The 23,819-nt window shown below is 43.4% G+C and overlaps 1 protein-coding gene across 1 annotated transcript in view; it reads right to left on the bottom strand.

Annotated features, from left to right (window-relative positions):
- The window catches only part of MAPKAP1 (MAPK associated protein 1), a 278,059-nt gene that overhangs the window by 26,039 nt on the left and 228,201 nt on the right, over positions 1 to 23,819 (bottom strand). Inside the window, 2 exon segments of the mRNA XM_023217139.2 lie at positions 4,770 to 4,907; positions 20,968 to 21,108. Of these exon segments, the coding sequence (XP_023072907.1) occupies positions 4,770 to 4,907; positions 20,968 to 21,108 (279 nt within the window).

Raw genomic sequence — 23,819 nt, 5'->3', positions numbered from 1 at the left:
GGTAGGTCACAAATAAGCCCAGCTCATTTAACTCATAGCCTTAACTGAATCTCATCTCAAATATCCAGCAGGTTCCAGTCACTAGGGTTTACCAGTCTCCTGCAGTTGTGGTTAACTCTTAACCCCAAAGAGTTCCTATTTTGCATCCAAATGGTGTTTTGGACAAAAAGCAAAACAAAACAAAACAAGAAATCCCCTAACATAACCAGCATGAAGAGAATCAGATTTCCTTTGAATTATACTATTCCAAGAGAATGTAATCAGGTTACCTCTATTATGTTGCTTCCTTAAGATTTTATATGATCTATACTTAATTGAGATACAGCGCTCTTTTCAGCTATAAAGATGACAGCTACTTTATTAAGGTTTAAATCTGATTTCTTAATGATAGGCTGCTTCCTTTAAAGACTCTAAACCTGCACAACCTTCTTATGATGAAACCAGATCTGGCATGGCTGAGTCTGGTTCTGAAATACAGCCTGAGTGTCTCTGATGGGTACCGGCTTCACAGAAAGGTCCCTTGCTTTTGTTTCAGGGTAGGCATGTGAAGCTAGTGCTTGAACAGAGCATTTGAAGCCTGTGTCTAGAACCAGACATGGTGGAGCATGCCTGTATTCCCAGCTACTCGGTGGGTTGAGGCAGGAGGATCGCTTGAGCCCAGGAGTTTGAGTCCAGCCTGGGCAACATAGTGAGACCCTGTCTCATTTAAAAAAAAAAAAAAAAAAAGCCTGTATCTAGATGTATATAAGGATGGAAAATTATTTCCCTAAGAAAATTTAAACATGGTAGTTTCTGATGTGGAAACACTCTCCTCTTGTATGTGTTGTGTACATCCTTGACCAGTTATAATACATTAAAATCAATTCACCTTTTAGGGGCTTATGACATCTTTCAAAATATCAAAATCTGACAGAGGGAATCACTAATTTGAATAATGGCAGCATGATTTTTTTCTCCTTAAATCTAGAAAGGCAGGATTTATTCTTAATTTCTCAAGGCTTGTGATACACAGATTTTCTCAAATAACTCTTTTAAGAATCCAAATTTACATGTACAACTTTTTAGGCATGTATCTATTTAGTCATTAAGTTCAAGTCCTTAAACACTCACAGGGACAGAGCAATAAATCTTCCCTCTGAGACCCTAGCCTAAGAGGCAGAAGTCGAGGGGAATGGAAAGAGAGCCACAGAACTGTTGTTTACGAAGCTCTGCTTCTGAGCCTGGGTCTCTCCGGTCCCGCAATATGTGTAATTGTGTATTTCCCTGCAGCCCCTCAAATGCTCAGTCTCTTTGCCAAGTCAGCTATTCACACACTTTTTGGATATGGCATCAATTAAACTTGAGTTCTATGCTTTATGACGGCCAAATTAATGGTTTGACAGCGGCTTTCTCAATAAACACTGCACACTGGCCACAGCCAAAGGTTTTAAAAACCATTTCTTTTCTGTTCAAAATTCTGACAAACATGTCTCAAGTAAGACTGCGGACAACTTCATTATCCTCCCTACACTTACTGTCTTTTTGTAAAGAAAGCTGTTTAATAACACATCTGCTCTGTTTTCACAACTAAATTATTCCAGTTGGTCACACGTTCCAGTGTTCGGCAAGACACTTGTGTTACCAGAGATAAAAACATGAAAAAGGAAATATATTGCAGAAATCAAAAACCTTATCTACTTCTAGACTCTCTCTCTTTGCCATAATTCATTCAAGAAGGCCCCAGGAATAATTTTTGATGTAAACTCAGCTACAAACATACATCACTATGCTGATAAAAATCACACGCTAAACTTATGAAATATAGTGACTTTCATTTCTTTAGTGATGTTAAAATAACTTTTTTCTAAGGTTCAACAGACACAAAAGATAAAAAGGGTTACCATTAATCCTTTAAATAATAAAGAAACAGAAGACACCCCACAGATTAATTCTATGGTCTGAGGATGAACTTGTTAGATTGAGTCACTGAATTAATTTGATGAAGATACTGGAAATCATAAAACACATAGCATCAAGCCGATTCATTTAAAACATCTTTGTTTGGGCACTTTACAACATAAATTATGTGGAATAACTTTTGGATTCTAAATTCTGGCTTCATTAAGTTCAGTTTTCAGTTAACAAACATTCAGTGAGGACAACTCTGCAGGTTCTGTGCTAGGGAGTGAGGACACAGAAGCCAGTTCTTGAGTCAGTTTCGTACGGAGATGGAGGTGGGAGGGTCGGGTGAGCCTTCAATAGATAAATGCAGAACAAAGGGGTATTCCTAGAGGCATGTGCAAACTCCTGGGGGCAAAGTGAACAGAGAGAGCCTGACACTGGAACTGGGTCTTGAAAAATGAGCAGGCTGAGTACGGGGAGGTGGAAATGTTTGTAAGTTAGAGAGGGGTCACATTCGAAAGGCATATTCCAGGCAGTAGGAACAGCACAGAATGCATCGTGTGCAAGTGGTTACAGTGACCACAGCCCAAGGTGAGATGGGAAACTATGTGCTATCAGGCTAGCGTGGTCAGCTGCTTGTCAGTGTCTGCAAAGGCTATGCGGAACAGTCTGCATTTTATTCTGTAAGCCTATTTCAAATTTTTTTTCTGGCTGAGAGTGGTGGCTCACGTCTGTAATCCCAGGACTTTGGGAAACTGAGGTAGGAGGATGGCCTGAGGCCAGGAGCTCAAGAACAGCCTGGGCAACATAGCAAGACTTTGTGTCTACAACTAAGTAGAGTTCCTTTGGTTCAAGGGGAGGCCTTATGCCCAGTCCTCCCCAACCTCCCTCCGTACCCTTGAGGTCCCTCTGAGATGCTAGAGTTCTGAGGAACACGGTTTAAAAAGCACTGCCATAGGGGACAGGGACTTAGGCAGTGTCTTACTGATGCAGTGGGCCTCTTTGTTAAGAAAAAACCTGAATCCTGCATCTAGTTCTTTCCCTAACCTTTCCACTCTAGCTTATCCCTTTATGCAACACAGAAGTGATTACCTTTCATTTCTCAGAGACATGGAGAATTTATAAAATGTTACTTTTCAAAGCATCCTCAGTTCTTGGAGAGAAAGATGCTAGAACAATGACATCTTTATTGGCCGACAAACTGAAGTGAGCAGGATTAGGAAGAAGTTGTTTATCCAAAGGCAGAGGGAATCCAGCAACCTTGAGGCAAGGCCCCCCAGCAGCAGGCACTTTTCTCACAGCCTCTTGCAGGGTTGGAGGCCTCACTGGGATGACAGGAATGGCAGGAAGGGAGTGGAATGGCCTTCCTCCTTCCCCTGTGTCCCTCTATGTTCTCTCTTTTTGCCAAGCTATAGGCGAATGAGTTGAACACGTAGTCCAGCAGAGTTGGACAAAAAATTAAACACCCACCCATAAATGAAGCAATGTGGCATGTGCCCAGTCTATCAGCCCCCTTTAGGCTCCTGCTTAGTCAGTGTTATCTCAAAAACTTGAATCGTATTATAAACACTTGCTGGCCTTTACATTTCTCATTGTTCTTTTTGAGCAAATAATTCCTTATAACATCTGTTCTCAAATTTAGTGAATGTTGGACACAGGAAATTAATACAAATTAGATGCTCAGTCTGTACTCCAAGTTACTGAATCGCAGTCTACTAGGGTGAGCCCTAGGTAACTAACTGCATTTTAAACAGGCTTTGCAGATAATGCTTGTCTGTACCAGACTTTTAGAACCATTATCTTTTTTTTTTTTGAGACAAGTCTCGCTCTGTCGCCCAGGCTGGAGTACAGTGGCCGGATCTCAGCTCACTGCAAGCTCTGCCTCCCGGGTTCACACCATTCTCCTGCCTCAGCCTCCCGAGTAGCTGGGACTACAGGCGCCCGCCACCTCGCCCAGCTAGTCTTTTGTATTTTTTAGTAGAGACGGAGTCTCACCGTGTTAGCTAGGATGGTCTCGATCTCCTGACCTCGTGATCCGCCCGTCTCGGCCTCCCAAAGTGCTGGGATTACAGGCTTGAGCCACCGCGCCCGGCCTAGAACCATCATCTTATAGGTAACTAACGAACCCTTACATAGTTTAAAATTTTTTTCTTTCACAGAGGAATTTCCGTGTGATCTATGTGCCCTTTCTGCCCCTTGACAGGACTGGAGTCTTAAAAATGATTAAGTGATTAATCTAAATGCTATACCCAATTACTTAACTGCAAAAGTATAATATGCCAAAATACATAACTGGACTGTATCTACTTTGATAATTTAAGCGGAGGAATGCCAGGCCAGCAGTGATCTCTTCTGTAGGACCAGGCAAGAGTTTAATTATGAGCTAGTAGGTCATGCAGCTGCCAATAATCTGGGGGGTGCGGACACTTCCGGCATGATGGATATATCTAAATCTAGGCGTTTGCCGCCTTGGGAAATCCTCAGCTTCCCTCATTCTCACAGGGAAGGAAGGCAGATCCAGGTCTGACTGGTCAAGTCCCCCTAATGGTAAAGGGAAGGGAGCACAAAGTAAAGTGAGGGCTCTGGAGAGTGCAAATTCCCAGCAGAAATCTGGCCCTGTGCCCCCAGCTCCCAGGGCTGGGCTGCTGAGGTCAGGAGGTGGGCTGCGAGGTTCTCTGCTGCCATGAAGACCGAACAGGATGGGGGCACGTGTCAGGCTCTGGGCACCATAATACAATCCCGTTTGATTAAAAGAAATTTCTGGTAATGAATTAAAACAGACCCAAGGAAAAAAGGACACGGTGGCAATATATCCTCCTGGCACCCAGCACACAGAAGGGAAGAGAGGGAAAGAGAGAAAGGAGACATAAATAAAAGGGACTACTCACTGGGGCTTTTTTCTTCAGCAAGGTCACAGGCACAGAGCAGATCAGAATCGATTGAGATGGGTTTCTGCTTAATCCAAAACTTAGTGCTGGCTTTCTGATTCGTAACAGGGTCTATCTCTACTTTGTCTCCAGAGATACCTGTAAGCCAAGGGGAGGACAAAAAAGAAACCACAGAAGTAGAAGGTGTAAGCGACTGCAGGGCAATCATTTGACCTGTTTTATAAATCCGAAATTGCATGAATATGAGCTTTTTCTTAGGGCTTTGGGGAATGCCACAGGCTTCCTGAGACAAACATATGGACACTCCAAATGGCACACACAAGTTGCACAGTCTGGCTTCCTGGGTGGGTGAGTTGAGGGTGGGGGAGCCTCCCCAAACGATATGAGCAGGTATTAAGAAACAAGCCTTCTTAGATATAACATGGATCCAACACAGAGAGGCTATTTATAGCCACACATTATCTCTATATTGTAAAGAAATAACTATCAGGTTTATTTAAAAAACAGTTTTGATTGATGCTCTGAGTTGTTGTTCTCATTTAAGAAGATCTGGGGTGGACAGATAAATCTGTAACATCCCCATGTTTAAATACCTAAGCTACCAATGAACAGCTTCTGATCTGAAACAACCTTATACACTACGAATAGGGGAATAAAATAACTCTTCCTTTCTGTGACACTAAATTAATTACCCAACCTATATTTAAGGGAAGTCACGAGAGGATTAAAAGGTCCCTTACATAAAACCTTTCAAGTTCAAGTCTTGGAGCCTGGCTTCAGGCTGCAGAGGTCACTGCCCCCTGCTGAGGGAGACACTCAGCATTGGGTGTGAGCTTTACGCAACAAAGACTTTATAACAGGAATCCAGAAAGCTCAATACTGGCACTTCAGATTTCATTTTTAGAGCTTAGAAGACAACACGTTGTACAGTGACTGGGAATAAAGGTGTTTGCAGAACAAAGGAAATGCCAGGTACGGGAGGGGCCCTGGAGTAAGTGTGGAAATGCACAGGAACTGCTTTTCTGGTACTACAGAGGAGTACACGCTCAGCCTGGCACACACCATCTAGGCTAGATGTGCTCTTCTTCATCTTTCGCTGAAAATTAAGGAATCTGTTCATGAAGTGAGACAAAAACCTTTAACATGCCTTCTACAGTGGGCCCCATATGGAACCTTAAAAGTAATTAATTTTTAGGCCATAGTTTAAAGGTCAGGGTCAAAGTGAAAAAAAGCAAAATGAAGATATAAGAAATAATTAAAATAACCAAATGTACATAGTAAAACGGAAAAGACATAGTTAACATATTTCATCCTACGAATCACACTCAAATTTTTGAACAAAATGTGAGAAAACTTAGTAAGCCAAAAGCAGCAGCAGATAAAAGAAACAGTTCAATTAACCTCCCCCCAAAATAAACACACACACATACACCCCAACTACAGTCTGACAGCAAATTTAAAATTGAAAAAACAAATACAAACAAAATCCTAGTGATCAGGTCTGCTACACTCTTCATTCATTTATATTTTATTTTATGAATAAATAAATCCCAAATACCAGCTAGACAAAGGCAGAAGACTGTGTGCAGAGAGACTACAGTCGAGGCTCCTCCGCTGTCTCCAGGGGAGACAATGCAGAGATGGCTGCTGTACCCTGGACAGTATGTGTGGTCCTTGGTAAAGATGAACAATTGGTATTTTTTACTAATCGAACGCTGGAATTTGTCGTTAGACCTATTTCAGGAACACCATATTTCAATTAGGCATAATGTCGTAAGTCCAGCTGACTCTGGACGCTCAGGTCTAGATAATTTCAGGAGGGTGAGAATGTATCAAGAGACCAATTTTATTACATTTCAGTTAAAATAGATTACGACTACCCAGTTACACTCTTGCCTCCAATTTGGTCATTAATTGTTAAAGATCTGGACATTTCTATAGTTCCCTGAAAGAAGTATCGAAGCCATGGTTGTCGGTTGTGTGTGTGTGTATTCCCCTTCTACTTCTTATTTTGACATCTATAAAAGTCAAAATGAGCAGAGCAGAATAAATGTGCATATCTCTTATGTGAAAATAAACTATGCTCCACATCCTTTTCTCAGAAAGAATGGGGAAAAAAAATCATCACCAGAGACATGGTTTTAAAATTTTGTTCTATGGTCCTGCAATTCTTGAAGCCGTAGTCAGTCAATACTGTTAATGTACCTTGTTAATTTGATAGGATTTGTCAGGTAACTCCACTGGAAAATTATATAAAACTGTTCCAGATGAAAAGATGATAGTGACATGAATTAAAGTGATAGAACAATAGTGGAATATAAACCAGAAATGACACCCAAAGTGGCTGTTGATTTATTGCTGTACTGAGTTTGGTTCTGGGCTCCCATGTATATTAGTGCTACAAATCTGGGTCCATTTAGCAGAGGGATGCTCATACATACATCACCAGCTCCTGCTCCAAGCCAAGGTCACTCCCCATTGCATCAATCTTTTCAACAGAGCCTACTTCACAAAGCAGGACTTTTGTAACCATCTCAGATGTAACAGACTCTCGTCCTCTTTCATCTTTCTTTTATCATGTAAAGTACACTTTAACTTCTATTATTTTTATCTGCAAATTGTTACCGTATAGTTCATCCATTACCAGCAGTATCTCTGCATCAATTGCCTAAGCTCTGCACAGCCACAGAACACTTTCCCAACGCCGCCCTTTCCTGCGGTTATTGTGCAGTTACTGTTCACAGAGGGGAACCCCAAGACCAGGGCTTGGGGATGAAGATGTGGGAGATGAAAGCAATAGGTTCAAGATGGGCAGACAGGTGGAATATCATTTAAACAATTGGTGTGTTCCAAAAAAGTTGCATGTGAATCACATTTTTTTCTGAATCGAATCACATTTTCCCACTGACTTCTAGTTCCAGAGCTACTTTATCTTCATTTTAGATTGATCTGTAATTGGCAGGGGCTCCCAACACTTAGTTTTAAGTTTCTCTGCCCTGTAGGCTTTCAGTCAAGTAGTTAATGATCTGTAAAACACTCGCCTGCCTAGAGGAGTCACTATTTAAAGGAACCTGTAGGGGAATCTTTCCTGATGGGAAAAATCCTTTTGTACATTAAATAATCTTACCCTCTTAATACCTGTGTAAGTCTCAGCTTCTTAAGGCAGCGCAGGCAGCGCTGCAGCACCCTATCTGCTCCTGCTACCACATGGCAGCCCTCAGCCTGAGGCAGTCCACGGGAGGAGCCCTCTTCCTGAGCACCCCCAGGAAGAGAACACACCTACTGCAGAAGAGAGAGAGGAGGCCTAGAATCCAGCCTGGAGGCAAACAGAGGCCTCTCTGTCCTTAGCTTCAGAGCCTTTGGTAGTCTTCTTGGTTACAAGGAGGAGTTAGCTTGGTGGAGGGGAGATCAGTGAAGAGGCAGGTGACACAGCCCAGGCCAGGGGCAGGGACATTTGTGGCTGGGGTGCAGTGGGGATGAGCATATTAAAGACAAAAGCACTAGGAGTAGGCAAATGACTGCGAGCACTGTGTGAGGGAGAAGGGAGTCAGAGAGGTTCCTGGGGCATCGCCGCGGTGATGAGGGGTGGGGGAAGAGGTTGTGGAAGCCAGGCTACTGGGGTCACAAGTGTGGAGGTTGGGTAGTACCCCACTTGTCACTGCCACTTCTCTATGCTAAGGGGAGTGAGTGGGCTATAGGCAGAAGCAGCACTGTCTCCCTGTGACAGCAGAGCACCGGGAGAAGGCTGCTGCACGCACGGTCCCTGTGGCTCAGACTCATTAAGGCAAAGGCCTAGGTAAAGAGCAAAGGTGCAACCCTGGTGGGCTCACTGCTGTTTCTGCTTTAGCTGGCTCGGGCACCAGGGATCATTCAGTACAATTTCCTCCTTAGGCCCAACAGGCATGATGCTAGTTATAGACACCATTCACTGAGCACCTCCAGTACTAACATAACAGCTAACATTAACTGCCATCAACAATGTGCCAGCATGGTTAGAAATCCACTGTGTGCACGGACTCAAATCTCTTAATAACCTCATGAAGTTGGCTACTATGTTCATCCTACTCTACTGACAAGGAAACAGAAACACAGGGAGGTTAAGTAACTTGCCCAAGATCACCCAGCTGGTAAGTGGCAAAGCTGCAATTTGAACTCAGGAAGTCTGGTTCCAGAATGTGCCCCTCAGCCACTACACTATTCTGCAAGAACTGTGCCAAATGTTTCACATAACATATCCCAGGAGAGGGGAAGGTGCTTGCCTAGGTCAGGGAGCATCTACGTGGAACAGCCACTGTTCAAATCCAGAGCTACCTGGGTCTCAAGTCCTGGTTCTTAAATGCTGCTCTGCACAGCCTCAGCTGTGAGTCAGAAGATGTATTAGTAATAAGGAGCTCTGCCCAAGCAGTCCCCCATCTCCTCTCAATTTTCACCAAGGAACAAATAAATGTTCACAAATGCCAATAAATGCACACATCTAGTTTTTGTCCATACATGGCAAATTGGAGCATGAAATCCAATCAATATTCATTCTGACCACCGAGCATAGTTTTGATATCCTCAGCTAAAGTTTTTGCATAGTCATTTAAGGAATGGCAGAGGCACTCCTTAGTGTCAAGTATGCACTGTTTTAAGTAATTCAAATTATAAATCTATTTCCAAGGAAATAAGAGAAACTAGCTTTTGTTACATTCACATTTCTCCAACTTAAGTGGCCAATAACAGAGGAATAATTGATCCAACAATGATGAAATACAACATAACCATGAAAAGTCTTGACTCAAAAAATCCTTATAACACAATAGTAAGTGAAAAGGACAGGAAAAACATTTATAAAAAAAGATATCAAAAGGATGTGCTCCAAAAACTGGTACCAGTGGTCAACTCTGGTTAGTAGAATGATATCCTTTCCTTTTCTGTATTTTTTCCAAAATAAACATTTCACCAAAAATAAAAACAAACATCACTTTAAAAACTGACACTTTTTGATTTCCACTTCAGAATTCAGTATCCTTTCTTGACTGTTAAAATGTGAGGAAGGATAAGTATGCTGAAGTCTTGAAATGGTGAAGTGATCCTTAATGAAAGAATGCTTCCTTCTAGCAGTTCTTTAGCACAGCTTTTTTTTTTTTTTTTTTTTTAGCAGAATTTCTCTAGCAGAACTTCTAGCAGTTTAGTGGTATGCCAGGGGCTGTGCTGCTGGGAAGGGCTCATGAGCTACACTACACCGAACCTGGTGACCCTCTCAAAAGTGGAGCCCAGCAGGCTTCTTTCCAGTTCTGGCAGGTGGGGAAAAAGAGAACACGGGGGCTGGCTGGGAGCAGCCAGGGTCAGCCCCTTCTCCTGGAAACAAGGGAGGCAGTTTGTCTCCCTTACCAGCTCTCTCCCCTAACCACTTATCCACAGCCATCCGTCATGACCTTTTCATGCTCCCACTTCTGACAGCTTCCAGATACAGTGAGTCAAACTTCACTGGAAGCAAACTATCACACCAACTGTCAAAGGCAGAAAACATTGCCTGATTGCTGTCCTACATCAACGCCAGCATATAAATCCTTCCTTAACAAGACAGCTCAAAATAAACAAAAACGCAACTCTAATGTGTATACAGCTCTCTGGGGAAACTATTTGTGCAAGCCTTTAGAGTTATCATAAGGAGACCCTTGTCTGCTTTAACTAACCAAGATTTCCATAAAAGGAGATTAGCATTGCATAGCATCTTTTTCTAACACAGACTGAGCGCCCACTCTGGGTAGCCCCCACACTAGGTCCTTTTGTGCACAGCGGCTTATTGAGAGCTTAGAATACCTCTAATCAGCAAGGCACTATTATCCTATCTTACATTTGAAGGCAGCACTAGAGGGGGCTTAGGGATAGGAACCCTGGAGTCAGAAAGTCCTCTGTTCAAATGTCAGCTTTCCTACTTCCTAACTACGTGACTTTGGAAAAATTTCTACAAAATGGAGATGATAATAATAGATACCTCATGTGCTTGTTGTGAGGATTAGGTGAAATAAGGCATGACAAGGACTTGGCATTATGCCTGTTACACAGCTAGCGACGAATATTACTCCTTCTAACGATTATTATCAGAAGTCAGGCACTGGGTTAAGGATGTGACACAGACTCAGTGATGAGGGTCGAGTCTGGGGAGCTCAGGGAGCCACAAGAGGGAGGTGAATAAAGGACCTGCCTGGCCCTAGGATTGGAGGCGAGAAGAATCTTCCCTGGGACCTTCTCTGCATTCCAGCCTTGGGAGCACCAGGATCCAGCTGGGGAGCCCAATGCCTTCATCCCCACAAATCCCCCCAGTAACCTCCCACCACCAAGTGTCATTGGGCATTTCTCTTCCCCACAACCTCCAAGAGTTCAATTCGAATCAGGAAGAATGTTCTCAGACCTGGAGTTGTGGAAACTTTTGTGCTAGGGAATCCTCATCCTACCGGCTCTCCAGGCCACCAATTTGGAGGCCCTGATTATGCTGGCACATCCCCACTGGTGTTATCCTGGGCAAAGTCACTGCTCCCTTGGAGAGCCTGAGAATCCTCCTTTGTAAAATGGGGGTAACAACAGTACCAACTCCCTGGGTGTCATGAGATGGAATGGCATAAGTACATAAAAACTTAGCACACATTGGCACGTAAGAGCTCCATTATCACTCAGATTTTTATTAAAGATGAACCTCAGAAAGATGAAATGGTATACTAGCCTATGGTGCATCAAATTAGTAAACTGGAGAGCTTGGTGGTTCAAGTCCAGGTCTAGCTGTCTGGTGAGTTCTGACTTGCCAGCTGTTTCCTATTGTCCCAGAGGAGACTGCTTGACTCTTGGGAGGTACAACCTCCCCTATGGTACTCTTAAAATACCACCTTAAAAAAGCTAAAACACCACTTCGGCAAACATTAGGGCATTTAGCATTCCATGTCTTAGTGTATTTCCTGTTATTGTTTATTTGCTCAGACATCATAAGCTGTGGTTCATTCATTAATTTCCTACAGCTTTGAATCTAAGGCTACAAACGTCCCACTGCTGTTAAATCCTGGAGCAGCTTTTTATACAATTCTTCACTCCTCTTGTCTTCAGGTTACCTAGAGCCCATGAAAGCCTGGAAAAGCCCCTAGGGAGTGACACTGAACAACTCTTCGCCAGAGTGGATTTTGCTGAATACACACAGCCAATCGATAGCATCCACAGAGCAGTCAGGGAAGTCTTTGAAACTTGTCTGAATTTACACACAAGATCAGACACACAGGCTGTTTGGGCTTAATGAGACCTTAGAGATCACCTAGTCTGGGGTTTTCATTCTCCATATGAAGAAATTGAGGCTCAGTGCTGGGACATGACTTGTCTGATGTCACCCATTAATGACAGAGCTATAACCATAATTCATCTCCCCATACTACCAGGCCAGGGCTTAAACAGACCAGCTCACCTGCTCACCTGCCATGCAGGAGTACTGCGTATTCACACACCGATCAAATGCATTACAATAAAAAAGCACTCTCTCCAGCAATTTAAGGCACCCAAAATAGATGACAAAACCATATTTCAGGTCACAACTAAAATGAAACCCAGTAGAGCTTTACTTTCTTGAGATCAAGTGGGAGTTCTAGGCCCCAGGATCACTGGTTTCATTCAAAGGACTAACCATTCTGAAACGGTTTAGAACCACAGCTAAAAGCTGCCAATTCCAATATGTGGTCAGTAAGAGACTCAGTGACAAGTCCAAGCATACCTGACTAGACTGCTAGGCTTGGCATGCAAACCAAGGAGTGGCCTGGACATGAACGAATGCAAAGCAGCAGGCAGCACAGGACACAGCACCAGGGCAGAGCTTATGAATGAGATCTGGTACTGTTTAATCCCAGAAAGACCTGACCTTGGATGAGTGCTAAGTTCTCTCTGCAGAGAAGGCATTTACAAAGATTCTGCACTAGGACAGTTAGATCACCACACTAGATACTCTGTCAGTAAATGGATACCTCAGGTGAGCCTATGAAGTCGGCTACGAAGCAGCAGGCCCTAAGAGAATTTACAGTATCACTTGTAGAGTGGGGAAAACCTGATCGTCCCCATGTTCAGGCCCTGCTGCGCTGTTGGAGCTCAGGTGCCAAAGATGAGGAAGTGATCAAAGGAGCACAGAACTCTGGATGGATTCTCATGAATCTGACTCCCATTAATTCCATCACGCCAGTGCTTCTCAACTTCTTCTAATTCTCAATTCTTTCTCAGCCATCTGAGGAGCCTGACACATTGTCATTAATAACCCTGGACTACTCCACAGGAATTCTCAAAAGGGTGGCTCTGGGAGCAGGGAGATAGAGGAAGATATGCCTCAGAAAAAGCCCCCAGTGTTTCCAATATTCCCAGTTAGGTGATTTTTCCCTAAGCCAATCACTACATTTAGTGCAAAAGTGGTAACGGAGCTTCCTGGAGGCAGTCTTGATAGCATGCATCCTCTGCCTCATCACTTCATTAGTATAAGTCAATTCCAAAGTTTGGTTCAGGAAATGCTGTCACAGTAGGGATGGAACAACCATTTAATATCAGAATTGCCATCTTCAAGTTACTCAATGGACCCAGGGATTTCTGAGTTAAATGTGACGCACGCCTCCTTCTGATCATGTCTTGGAATGGAGGGGGGCACCTCCTTAGCGTTCAACGGGGAAGTGAAATGGAAACGTGGAAGATCAATCCACTCCCTAAGAACATGCACATTCAGATTATGTGATTACTTGAACTGTACTCCACAGGTACCTCACTGGAAACTAACAAGGAAAAATATCTTATTCATGCAGCCACCCAGAACCATGTTTAGCCTGAGAGTGAGCCTGAGGAGTGAGGCAGTCCAGGTCACTGCTGCTGCTTTCACTCACTCTTGTGCTATTACTGTGTTTCTTAAGTTTGCATGTTGTATACTCAAAAATAACACTGTAATAAAGTCTTCCTTTGAGTGCCGGCCTGTGGTTATTGACTAGTGAGTTAAATAATAACTGCGGTAGGAAAGATAAGGCAGGGAAGACAAGAAATGGCAAATATGCTGCCTCTCATCATGCTCAGGCCCAGGGCAGACATTTTTAATCAATCACAGAGTTTCTTTATGTTGCCCTCAGACATAGCTGGAGATGCTGCCTCAGCATAATGCTCTGGGCAGCCGTTATAAACTTGACTGGAGCCAGTTTATGAGATGAAACCTTTTTGCCTTCTCTAGGACATGTGGTATTGTACTTGATATTTTGATAACTACCATAATCACAAGTCTTCTGATTATACATAATGGATAGTTTTATGAAAAGATAATGGAAGTAACCATGGAACCTTTTCGTAAAAGTCATTTTCTATCATTTATCTATAAATCCTATACAGACTCTGTATACCCTACACAGAATTATTTTATTAGGTTATAGATGCGATGCTGATAAGATGGAATTCATGGTATCTTACGTGTTCAGTAACAAATCCCTTCGGTGACATGGGAAGGGTCTACACTGATAAATGAGGCAAACGAACCAAGTGAATCCAAGCAGTGCAAATATCAAATCACTTCTCAGCATGAGACTGCATCAGAAAAACCAGGTTGACCTGCCCAGTCAGTAAGAACAAGCTTGGACAGAGAGATAAGGGGTAAGAAAGTACTTCCAATACTGTGAGTTTGTGTCCCCCAAACACCACAATCTAGGGGAGATATTGAGCCAGCAGACCTGGGATGAGGCCAGGGACGGGGTGACTCTGATATATGTTCAGGGTCAGACCCACTGCTCTGAGGTGCTCTGCATATAAGAGGTGTTCACTGTGGGGATGTCTTGGTCCTCTTTGCCATGGTTCTTGCATTTGTTTCTGTGCATTCCCTTGGCTGGTGCATTGTAATTTAGCTTCTGCCAGCCAGCCAACAAATACTTATTGATAATATACTATGGGTTTCCTAGATTGTGGCTGCATTCACCGCTTGACCCATTCTGTTTCAATGTTCCCCGAATTTACTTCCCCCTACCAGCCTTGGCCCATTTGGGTAGCACATATCTCAGTGTGTAACCTCCCTCAAGTGGTCAGGCACACAGGATCAGGTATATGGGAGATCAAGTTAATGGAAATAACCTCAACTTGGTAGAATCTCAAGTAAGGTCTACACTTGAAGGACATCTGTACTTTTTAGGACTGACAGAGGGAAAGTAGACAAGATGAAATATTCCAACAATGTTTTAGAGAAATACAGGAATGGTTTGGAATGATGACTTTGTTTGGTAAGATTCTGGGCTGGCAGAGCAGGAATGGCAAAGAGATTTCAATTTAAGAACTACCTTCAATTGACTGGTAGGGGCTGCTTATAGGACTGTGTTGGAACGGATTCGGAGGTGGCTGATGAACAACATCTAAAGGAAAGAGGAGGAGGGTATCACAGTACATGGACATCCATCTCCAGATACTAGGGGTGGGAGAAGAGCAAGAATATGTACAAGTTTAGGAACTGGCCAACTAGAAGTAATCACTTCCTTTGTGCAGTTGAGTTATTTTTTCTTTATATATATATTTGAGACAGGGTCTTGCTTTGCTACTCAGGCTGGAGTACAATGGCACGATCCTAGCTCAATGCAGCTTTGAACTCCTGGGTTCAAGGGATCCTCCTGCCTCAGCCTCCTAAGTAGCTAAGACCACAGATATGCGTCACCACACCCAGCTAAAGTTTTTAAATGTTTTGTAGAGACAGGGTTTTGTCATTTTGTCCAGACTGGTCTTGAATTCCTGGCCTCTAGCAATCCTCCCACCTTGGCCTCCCAAAGTGCTGGGATTACAGATGTGAGCCATCCTGCCTGGTCTGGGGGGTGAATTATTAGTGATACCTGTGGACTGGCACCTGTGGTATGCGACTGGGTCTGGCATATGGGACTGGGTTTCTGCCTCAGTTCTTCTGGAACTCTCCGTATATCTGATGCCTGAGGTGTGGGAGAGTTAGCACTAAGTAATAGCTATGTACCTCTCTACACAGTGGTTTACATAAACCACGTTCTTCCAAACTCCTCCAAGCCTCAGTTTTCTCAGTCATGAAGTGGGAACAACAATATCAATGTGCTGTGTGGATTAAATGAGGTTATCACGGAGAAAGCTCTTGCTGTACTGTAAGTTGTCATAGTTCCACGGAGAATTAGCACAATGATTTGCACCCAAGTCATAGTAGTTAGGCTCAGGACTCAGCCTCAGACAGTCTCGGATTCTTAATCCAGCTTGATTATTTACTAGATTTTTCCTACGCCCCAGTTTCATCACATAAAAAATGGTGATAAAATCAGTACTATCTAATAATAGTGCTTTGATTTCAGGTGCCAGTGCATGCAAAGAGAACGATTAGCAAAGTGCGTGGTACACAGTAAGCACTTGATAATAACTGCTTTGTAAAAATTCTGTTTCTTATTACAGTTATTTTAAAAGATGAGAGCTATGTCATATGTTTCATTAAAGGAGTTTTTCGGTCATAGAAAAGCCTGGTGGAGGCCAGGCACGGTGGCTCACGCCTGTAATCCCAGCACTTTGGGAGGCCGTGGTGGGTGGATCACCTGAGGTCAAGAGTTCGAGACCAGCCTGATCAACATAGTGAAACCCTGTCTCTACTAAAAACACAAAAATTAGCTGAGTGTGGTGGTGCATGCCTATAATCCCAGCTACTTGGGAGGCTGAGGCAGAAGAATTGCTTGAAACCGGGAGGCAGAGGTTGCAGTGAGCCGAGACTGCACCATTGCACTTCAGCCTAGGCAACAAGAGCGAAACTCCACCTCAAAAAAAAAAAAAAAAGTCTGGTGGAAAATTGATTTAAGTTTGGGTCTGACTTTCTCAGAAACAAATGGAACAGTGACCACTACCACCCCATGAGAAGACAAGCAACTGTGGTGGCACTGCAGAGCCCGGGGATTCTGATCCTCAGCTGTGGCTCTTACTACCGCTAATTCAGCGTGGACGAGTGGTTCTCTGCGGAATCAGCAGGAAGGCTGGGCAAATGCCACACACACTCACTTTCCACTTAAAAGATGTTGCCACAGGGACCAAGTGAAATCTCTCTTCTGATTGACACAGGTTGGACAGGTGGAGGTGACCATCCATCAGTGTCAGGAAGGACCTGAAGAACCTGGCTAGTCGGGTGAAATAAAATAAATTATTTACCCATCTCAGAATCTAGCTGCTCACTTGAATACTCATACAGGGTGTGCTCTTTGCCTCCCTACTCTTGGCAGTAGAATGTTATCAGGAAAAAAGAATTCCTGGATTGCTAGGTGTGGGTTTTTGTTGCTGTTAGAACGTGACAGCGACACCTGCTTTGTAAGGAGAGAGAGAGGGTCTTCAATTACATACCTATGTAATCTACATAGGATGGGAAAATGGGTTTATTTATTCAGTGCAGGATATAATACTCATGGGCAGTTTGTCTGATTGTCACAAGATTCCTTAGGACTAATTAATGAAATTTCTGGTTATAATGATAAAGACTGAACTTTGAAGACAGAAACAAATGTTTTGACATCATCTCTTTTAGAAGCCCCTCTGAGATAAGACTCTACACCAGAGGGCGCCATGTGTGCCACTGGAAGCATTCAGAAGCGATGCCCCAGCCTCCAGTCGCCTCGTTTCCAACAACCAGGGAGATACTTGCATGACTGTCATCATTCACGTCTACCTGACAAGTCTCCATTGTGGTCACAAGTGGAACTTTGCCAGGAGAGCCACCCCATAATCTAAGTGATCTGGTTTAATACTTTCAAGATGGTGGACCTGGAGAGAGGGCAATAGGCAAAACAAATAATAATAACAATGATAAAACACTATGATAAGCTACCACTTAGAATATGCTTCTATGGGCCAGACACTTTCATAGAATGTTAAAAGGTAAACATTATTATCCCCATTTCACACACGGCAAAAACTAAGATTGAAAAGGGAAAAGACTTCGTCCATGTGACACTGCAGGTAAGTGGCAAGGCTGGGATTCGAACTCAGTGCTGACTGACTGCAGAGCTTGGGCTCCTCCCACAGAGCCTTTTGTGGACTTTTTCCTTTGAAATAATTTACAAGTCAGGCTGTAATGTATTAAAGTTTGTCTTTTTTGCCTTTGGAAAAAAGTGGGGAAAGAAGCTCATGATCTTCGTTATGATTCCAAGACGGCGCTGTTCACAATGGGGAATGAGCAGGGATGGATCTGTTCATGCTGCTCACCTGGGACCTTGCTTTGGCCCTCTGCCTTGACCACAGTTGGGATACTTATTGGACTTCATTTTTTCCTTTGAGACAGAGTCTAACACTGTTGCCCAGGCTGGAGTGTAATGGCGTGATGACAGCTCACTGCAGCCTTGATCTCCTAGGCTCAAGCGATCCTCCCACCTTAGCCTCCTGAGTAGCTGGGCCTACAGACAGGCACCACCACACCTGGCTATTTTTGTATTTTTTGTAGAGACGGTGGCTCACCATGTTGCCCAGGCTGGTCCTGAACTCTTGAGCTCAAGTGATCAGCGCACCTTTGTCACCCAAAGTGCTGGGATTACAGATGTGAGCCACGGCACCCAGCCTACTTATTGGCTTCTTAAAAGTAGGCCCATTCAGAAAAAGTAGGCCCTTTGCTATTGGGCAAGTACTGCAGCTAAACACAAACTGGATGTTTGAGTGGCATTCTTACTTTCACAAACTGAAAGTGTGGCCAGGCGTGGTGGATCATATGAGGTCAGGAGTTCGAGACCAGCCTGGCCAACATGGTGAAACACCGTTCCTACTAAAAATACAAAAAAATTAGCTGGGCATGGTGGTGGGCGCCTGTAATCCCAGCTACTAGGGAGGCTGATGCAGGAGAATCGCTTGAACCCAGGAGGCAGGGGCTGCAGTGAGCCAAGATCATGTCACTGCACTCCAGCCTGGGCAACAAAAGCAAAACGCTGTCAAAAAAAAGAAAAAAAAAAGAACGAAGAAAGAAAGTGTACATACAGAAAAAGTGCACAAATCATGAGTATATATACCATGACTTTTCCACAAAGTCTACAGACCCACATAATCAGCACCCAGATCAGGAAGCAGACCCTTTCCAGCTTCCCAGAAACCCCTCTCCAGCCACTACTACCATCTTACCCCTGGAATAACCAGTATCATTACTTCCTACATAAGATTATTTCCTTGTATTTGTGAATGTCATATAAATGGAATCATATAGTATGTACCCTTTTATTTATTTTTGAAAACTGGCTTCTTTTTGATCAGTCTTATGTTTATTTCTGAAATACAGTAGGAAAAATATCCCCAGGAGGAACACGGAATGACTTTATGATTTAAGAATCAACACTAAATAAGCAATTTTACCACTTTAAATATTTAAGGTTTTTGTGAGGAAGAAGAGCTACAGTAAGTCCTCACTTACTGTCATTCATAGGTTCTTGGAAACTTCAACTTTAAGTGAAATGATGTACATCATTTTATTAAATGTCGTTTTGTTATAATGTTGATAAGGGAAAAAGATCAGTTTTGTTAAATGTCATTTCACTTAAAGTTACAGTTTCCAAGAATCTATTGAGGACATTAGTTGAGGGCTTAATGCAGAGGGGAAAAAAAGGTGGTGTCTGTTTTGGTTCGAAGTTACTGATCTGATCAGCCTGCTAGGACCACCATCATCTTAGCAGCTAATGCTCACTAGGCACGTGCTAGAGGCCAGGCGCCTTTCTAAGTTCTCTGCACGTGCTGCGGCATTTCATCCTCATAGTTAAAAAATTATCTTTATTTTTACAGATAAGGAAACTGGGGCTCTGCTCCATTTGCCAGTGGTGCTACAGCTAATAAACGAGCAAAGTTTGTACCTGGGCCTCCAACTCCTGCGTGCGCCCTCTGAGCGCTGCACTCTACTGCCTCCCAACTAACAGCTCTCACATAGGGAAGTTTACAACTGCAGGCCCCGTACTCAGTGCTTTACATGTCGGATTTCACTTGTTCCCTATAGCAACCCTGAGTCATTGGTACTACTGATATTCCCATTCAAGCAGGATAGAATTGAGGCTCAGAAAGATTAAGATACTTATTTAAGGTTACATGGCTGTCTATTGATAGAGCATTTAACAAATTTAAACCATTTGTGATTCTCTTGCCCATCTCTTAATCACTAAATTGGGCAGGAACATGTGAGGAGATTTTTGAGGCCTCTCATGAGTTATCCAGGTTCAAACTAATGCCAACACTGGACAATATTTTATTATGACAAACATACAAAGCATTTGTGAGAAACATGAAATAAATGAACCTTGGAGTTAAAAGGAGACGTAGGAAGGGGTGGTGTGGCAGAGACAGGGTGCAGCTCAGCTCCCTGACTGGGTGAGCCTGGCATGACTACCCATTCTTCCTCTCCCTTGGCCATTATATGGGAGACCCGTTATTAGGGAGCAGGTGCACCTGAGTTGGTTGGACCAGGGTTTGCTCCTGGCACCACCACCTACCCACTGTGTGAGTTGGGCATGAGACTTGACTGCTCTGTACCTCATTTACACCCCCTGTTAGAAGGGGACAGTAAGAATACCCCACCTTTTAGGTAGTTAAGTAGTACATGTAAAGCACTTAACACAGTGACTAATACATAGCAGATACCTATAAAAGGCAGCCATGATGATGATGATGATAATGATGATGATGATGATGATGATGTATTAATAGTCTGTTGCTTACTATGACACTTTTCCTACTCCTGTTCAGTTTAAGTCAAAACAGAAATTTAGCACATAATTAGAACAAATTAATCCCAAATATTAGTTGAAAGTTCCAAATTCTATGATGAAGATCCAAATATACCTTCTGAGATCATTAAAAAGCTTCCTGAATAAAGGCGTGAATGAATAAGCAATGAGTTAGCTGAGTAAGAACAGGCAGGTGGCACCGTCACAAAGCAGTTCTAAGGACAGCAGGCAAGAGAATTACAGAATGAAAAGAATTATGGAACTTCACTGAAGTCAATCAGTTTGAAGAGAGTCTCAAGTTAGTTCTACTTCTAATCTTCTGCTTCATAAAAAAGAAGACAAGACAGAGCACTCAAGTGGGAAAAAGGATGCACTTCAAATTTCATTGTTTAAACATTTTCTCAGAAAACAAATTACCTTTAGTCATTCAGGTCACATAAAAGTTGTATGTCGTTTCTTTCCCCATTTCTACATTGACTGCTGACATGACGAGCCAGCTCATCATCTGCTCACGCACTTACCTAGCTGTACGTCGGTTGTGAATCGCAGTCTGTGGATCATGCTGACTTTGAATGACTTGTAATGGTGGCTGCTAAGCATATCCTGTACTGTGGCTATGTCAATTTGTGAATCCTCCTCAAAAACCCCGTCTGCCCTTGAACCTGGGGAGGAAAAGGCAGTTTAACACATAAAGATACATGAGGCTTGGCAAATGGTGTCTGCTTAAAATGCTTTGGGATAAATTAAAATAATATGGGTTATTTAATTTGGAGAAGAAAAGGCTGAGTGATGACTTAATAATGCCATTCCAGTAAACAGAGAATGGTAACATATTAATCACTCAACAATTAATTCCACAAACACTATGGCAGGTCCTTGGCTGGGCAGCAGGGATACAAGGATAGAAAAATTCCTGCTTGCTCTCAGCAGGGAGCTCAGTCCACAAGAGTGAGTCAAAACCACAAAAGCATGGGTGGTGTTAGCCGCATCATGCTTCTTGTTTTTTTCCAAATGTGATTTTCCTAATCACAAAAGTAATCCACATTCCTTGAAGAATCTCTGTCCTTTCCAAGATTCCCAAACCGTCTTCTTTACTGCCTCTCGCCCTGCGCCCTACAGCCTCCAATGGCTCAGGGGGCACCTGCTGGTGCTTGGGTGTGACAGCCTCATCACTGGACTCCTGGTCACCAGGCTCCCCCTCTGCAGTCCAGCGGTCACAGACTTTCTGATCCATTTTTCTAAAGGTTGGATCATTGATTCATTCACCAAAAGCTCAGAGAGTACCTTGTGCATGCTGAGCACTCTGATATGTGATACTGGAGACAGATAAGAAGCCTGGTACTCAAAAATCTTCCCTGGCTCCACGGCCTCCTGAATGAAGAACACGTTTTTTTAGCCAGGCAATCACAGCAGCCCACAATGTGCCTGAAACATACTAATATTCTTCTCACTTCTCACATATGCCTTCTCTCAGCCCTCTCAAACCCCTCAGACTGCACAGTGCTTCAGGGTTTTAAATTCTGGGCCTTTGCTCACGTGCTGCCCTTGCCCTAGAACAGCCCTCCCATCCTTACCCAGACCTGTTGAAATCCCCCCACCCCTCTCCAGGCTAGCTCAAACTCTATCTATCCCATGAAATCTTTTCTGATGGCCCTTACTGGCAGTGAATTCCATAAAAGTTGGCTTATACTGGACCCTGGAGCCTGATAGTTGTGGCTGCAACTCCTAGCTCTGCCTCTAATTTGCTGTATGATCTTGGGCAAGTGACTTTATCTCTCTGAATTTCAGTTTTTGCCATTCACATCAAAATTTAGGTAAAGAATACATATGCTTCAAAAGAGCGGTGACTATTTTTCTTCTAGTATCAGACTGGATTATATTCAGCCTTGCACTAGAATTGGTTAGTGGTTGCTCTATCCTAATTTGGAAGCTCTGTGAAGGTCAGGAAAGTTTCTTACTCATCTTTATATCTTCTGCAAGCAGTAAAGGCAACTGGTATGCTCTCACTAAATTTTGCTAAATAAATACTAGCTAGTATATATGAGTGCTTACCATGTGCCAGGCTTGGTGTTAAGCATTTCACACGTTATCGCATTGAAGGTCTTATAATTTTCCATATTACAGATGAGAACTCCGAGGCTTTGGGAGGCTGTCACATGCTAAGGTTACATTAAGCAAAGTTGAACTATCTCTTGGTCCCTGGGCTTTGAAATGTAGACTTCTGCAGGTGCAGCTGCTGGTGCCATCACCAGTGCAGGGGGTAGAGTGGGTTGGGAGGGGAGAAGCCTATCTCGCAGAGGCTGACCAGAGTAGGGTGCTCTAGGCCTCATGTTGAGCACTCAGAGACGGTTCCACAGGGAAACCCAGAGAGAACTCTTTAGGACGGAGCTGGGGGAATGGTAAACTCTAGATTTGGGTATAAAACTGGAAAATTTTGTGACAAACTGGTAGCCTGACAATGATATGCTTTTCCTTCCCACAATTACTGTTTACAGAGCAAGTATTTTAAGTCAAAGTTGGTGTCTGATGCTTTCACAGTGAACTCATTTATTAGGAAATTTGTGTTCTATTTGCAAACACTACAGTAATTCCCAACCTGGACCATCCCAGCGCCCACAATAGTGCTTTCCTTCAGTAAGGACGAGGCCTCGCCCTTCACTAAGTGCTTCTGGCAGAATCCCATCTCAAAGTATCTTGCACCTTGCACATGCTGTCCTCCTCTCTGCCCAGGTCACCCTTCTTCCCATCTCACTCTCTCCTGGCCCCTCCCTGTTTTCCTCCTGACGAGCAGAGCACCAGTGACACTCCAGGGAAGCCTTCTCTGGCTGTAAGCCCCTGACACTAGTTGGTTCCTTCTGTCCCCGTACCCTGCATTTTCCTTCAGAACAGTTACCACAAGGAGTAATTGCCAGTCTCTGCCATTAGACTGTAAACCCCAAGAGCACAGGGACTGCTTTCTCATCACTGCAACTCAGACACTGCCGGTGCTACCACTCAGAGGATAAAGCAAGAGTTCAATAAACATGTACTGAATACCAGCTGCCATGTCCACAGGAAGGTGAGGGTCAGAGAGACAGAGTGACTTAACCAACACCACACCTCCAGGACACTGCAGAGCTTCACTCCACATCTGCAAGGGCCACTGGGTAGCCCGTTTCCTTTCTTTGCAGTGCCTATGATTTTGGACAGAGATGCCATGATCCTGATTACCATTCTCTCCTGGGTAATATCCACATCCCAAACTGAGAGGCTGGCTAAGATTTGGAGTTTAGAATAATCATTCACTTTTTCCAGTCTTCATTTTTACTGAAACATAACTGTCAAAACATGTTTTATTTCTATTTTAGAACTTCTTATACATGAGAATTACAGA

The sequence above is a fragment of the Piliocolobus tephrosceles genome, chromosome 14 (assembly GCF_002776525.5).
Source record: "Piliocolobus tephrosceles isolate RC106 chromosome 14, ASM277652v3, whole genome shotgun sequence".
NCBI classification, from domain to species: Eukaryota; Metazoa; Chordata; class Mammalia; order Primates; family Cercopithecidae; genus Piliocolobus; species Piliocolobus tephrosceles.
Note: the sequence above shows the minus strand (reverse complement) of the source record. Positions and strands in the feature narration are given on the sequence as shown.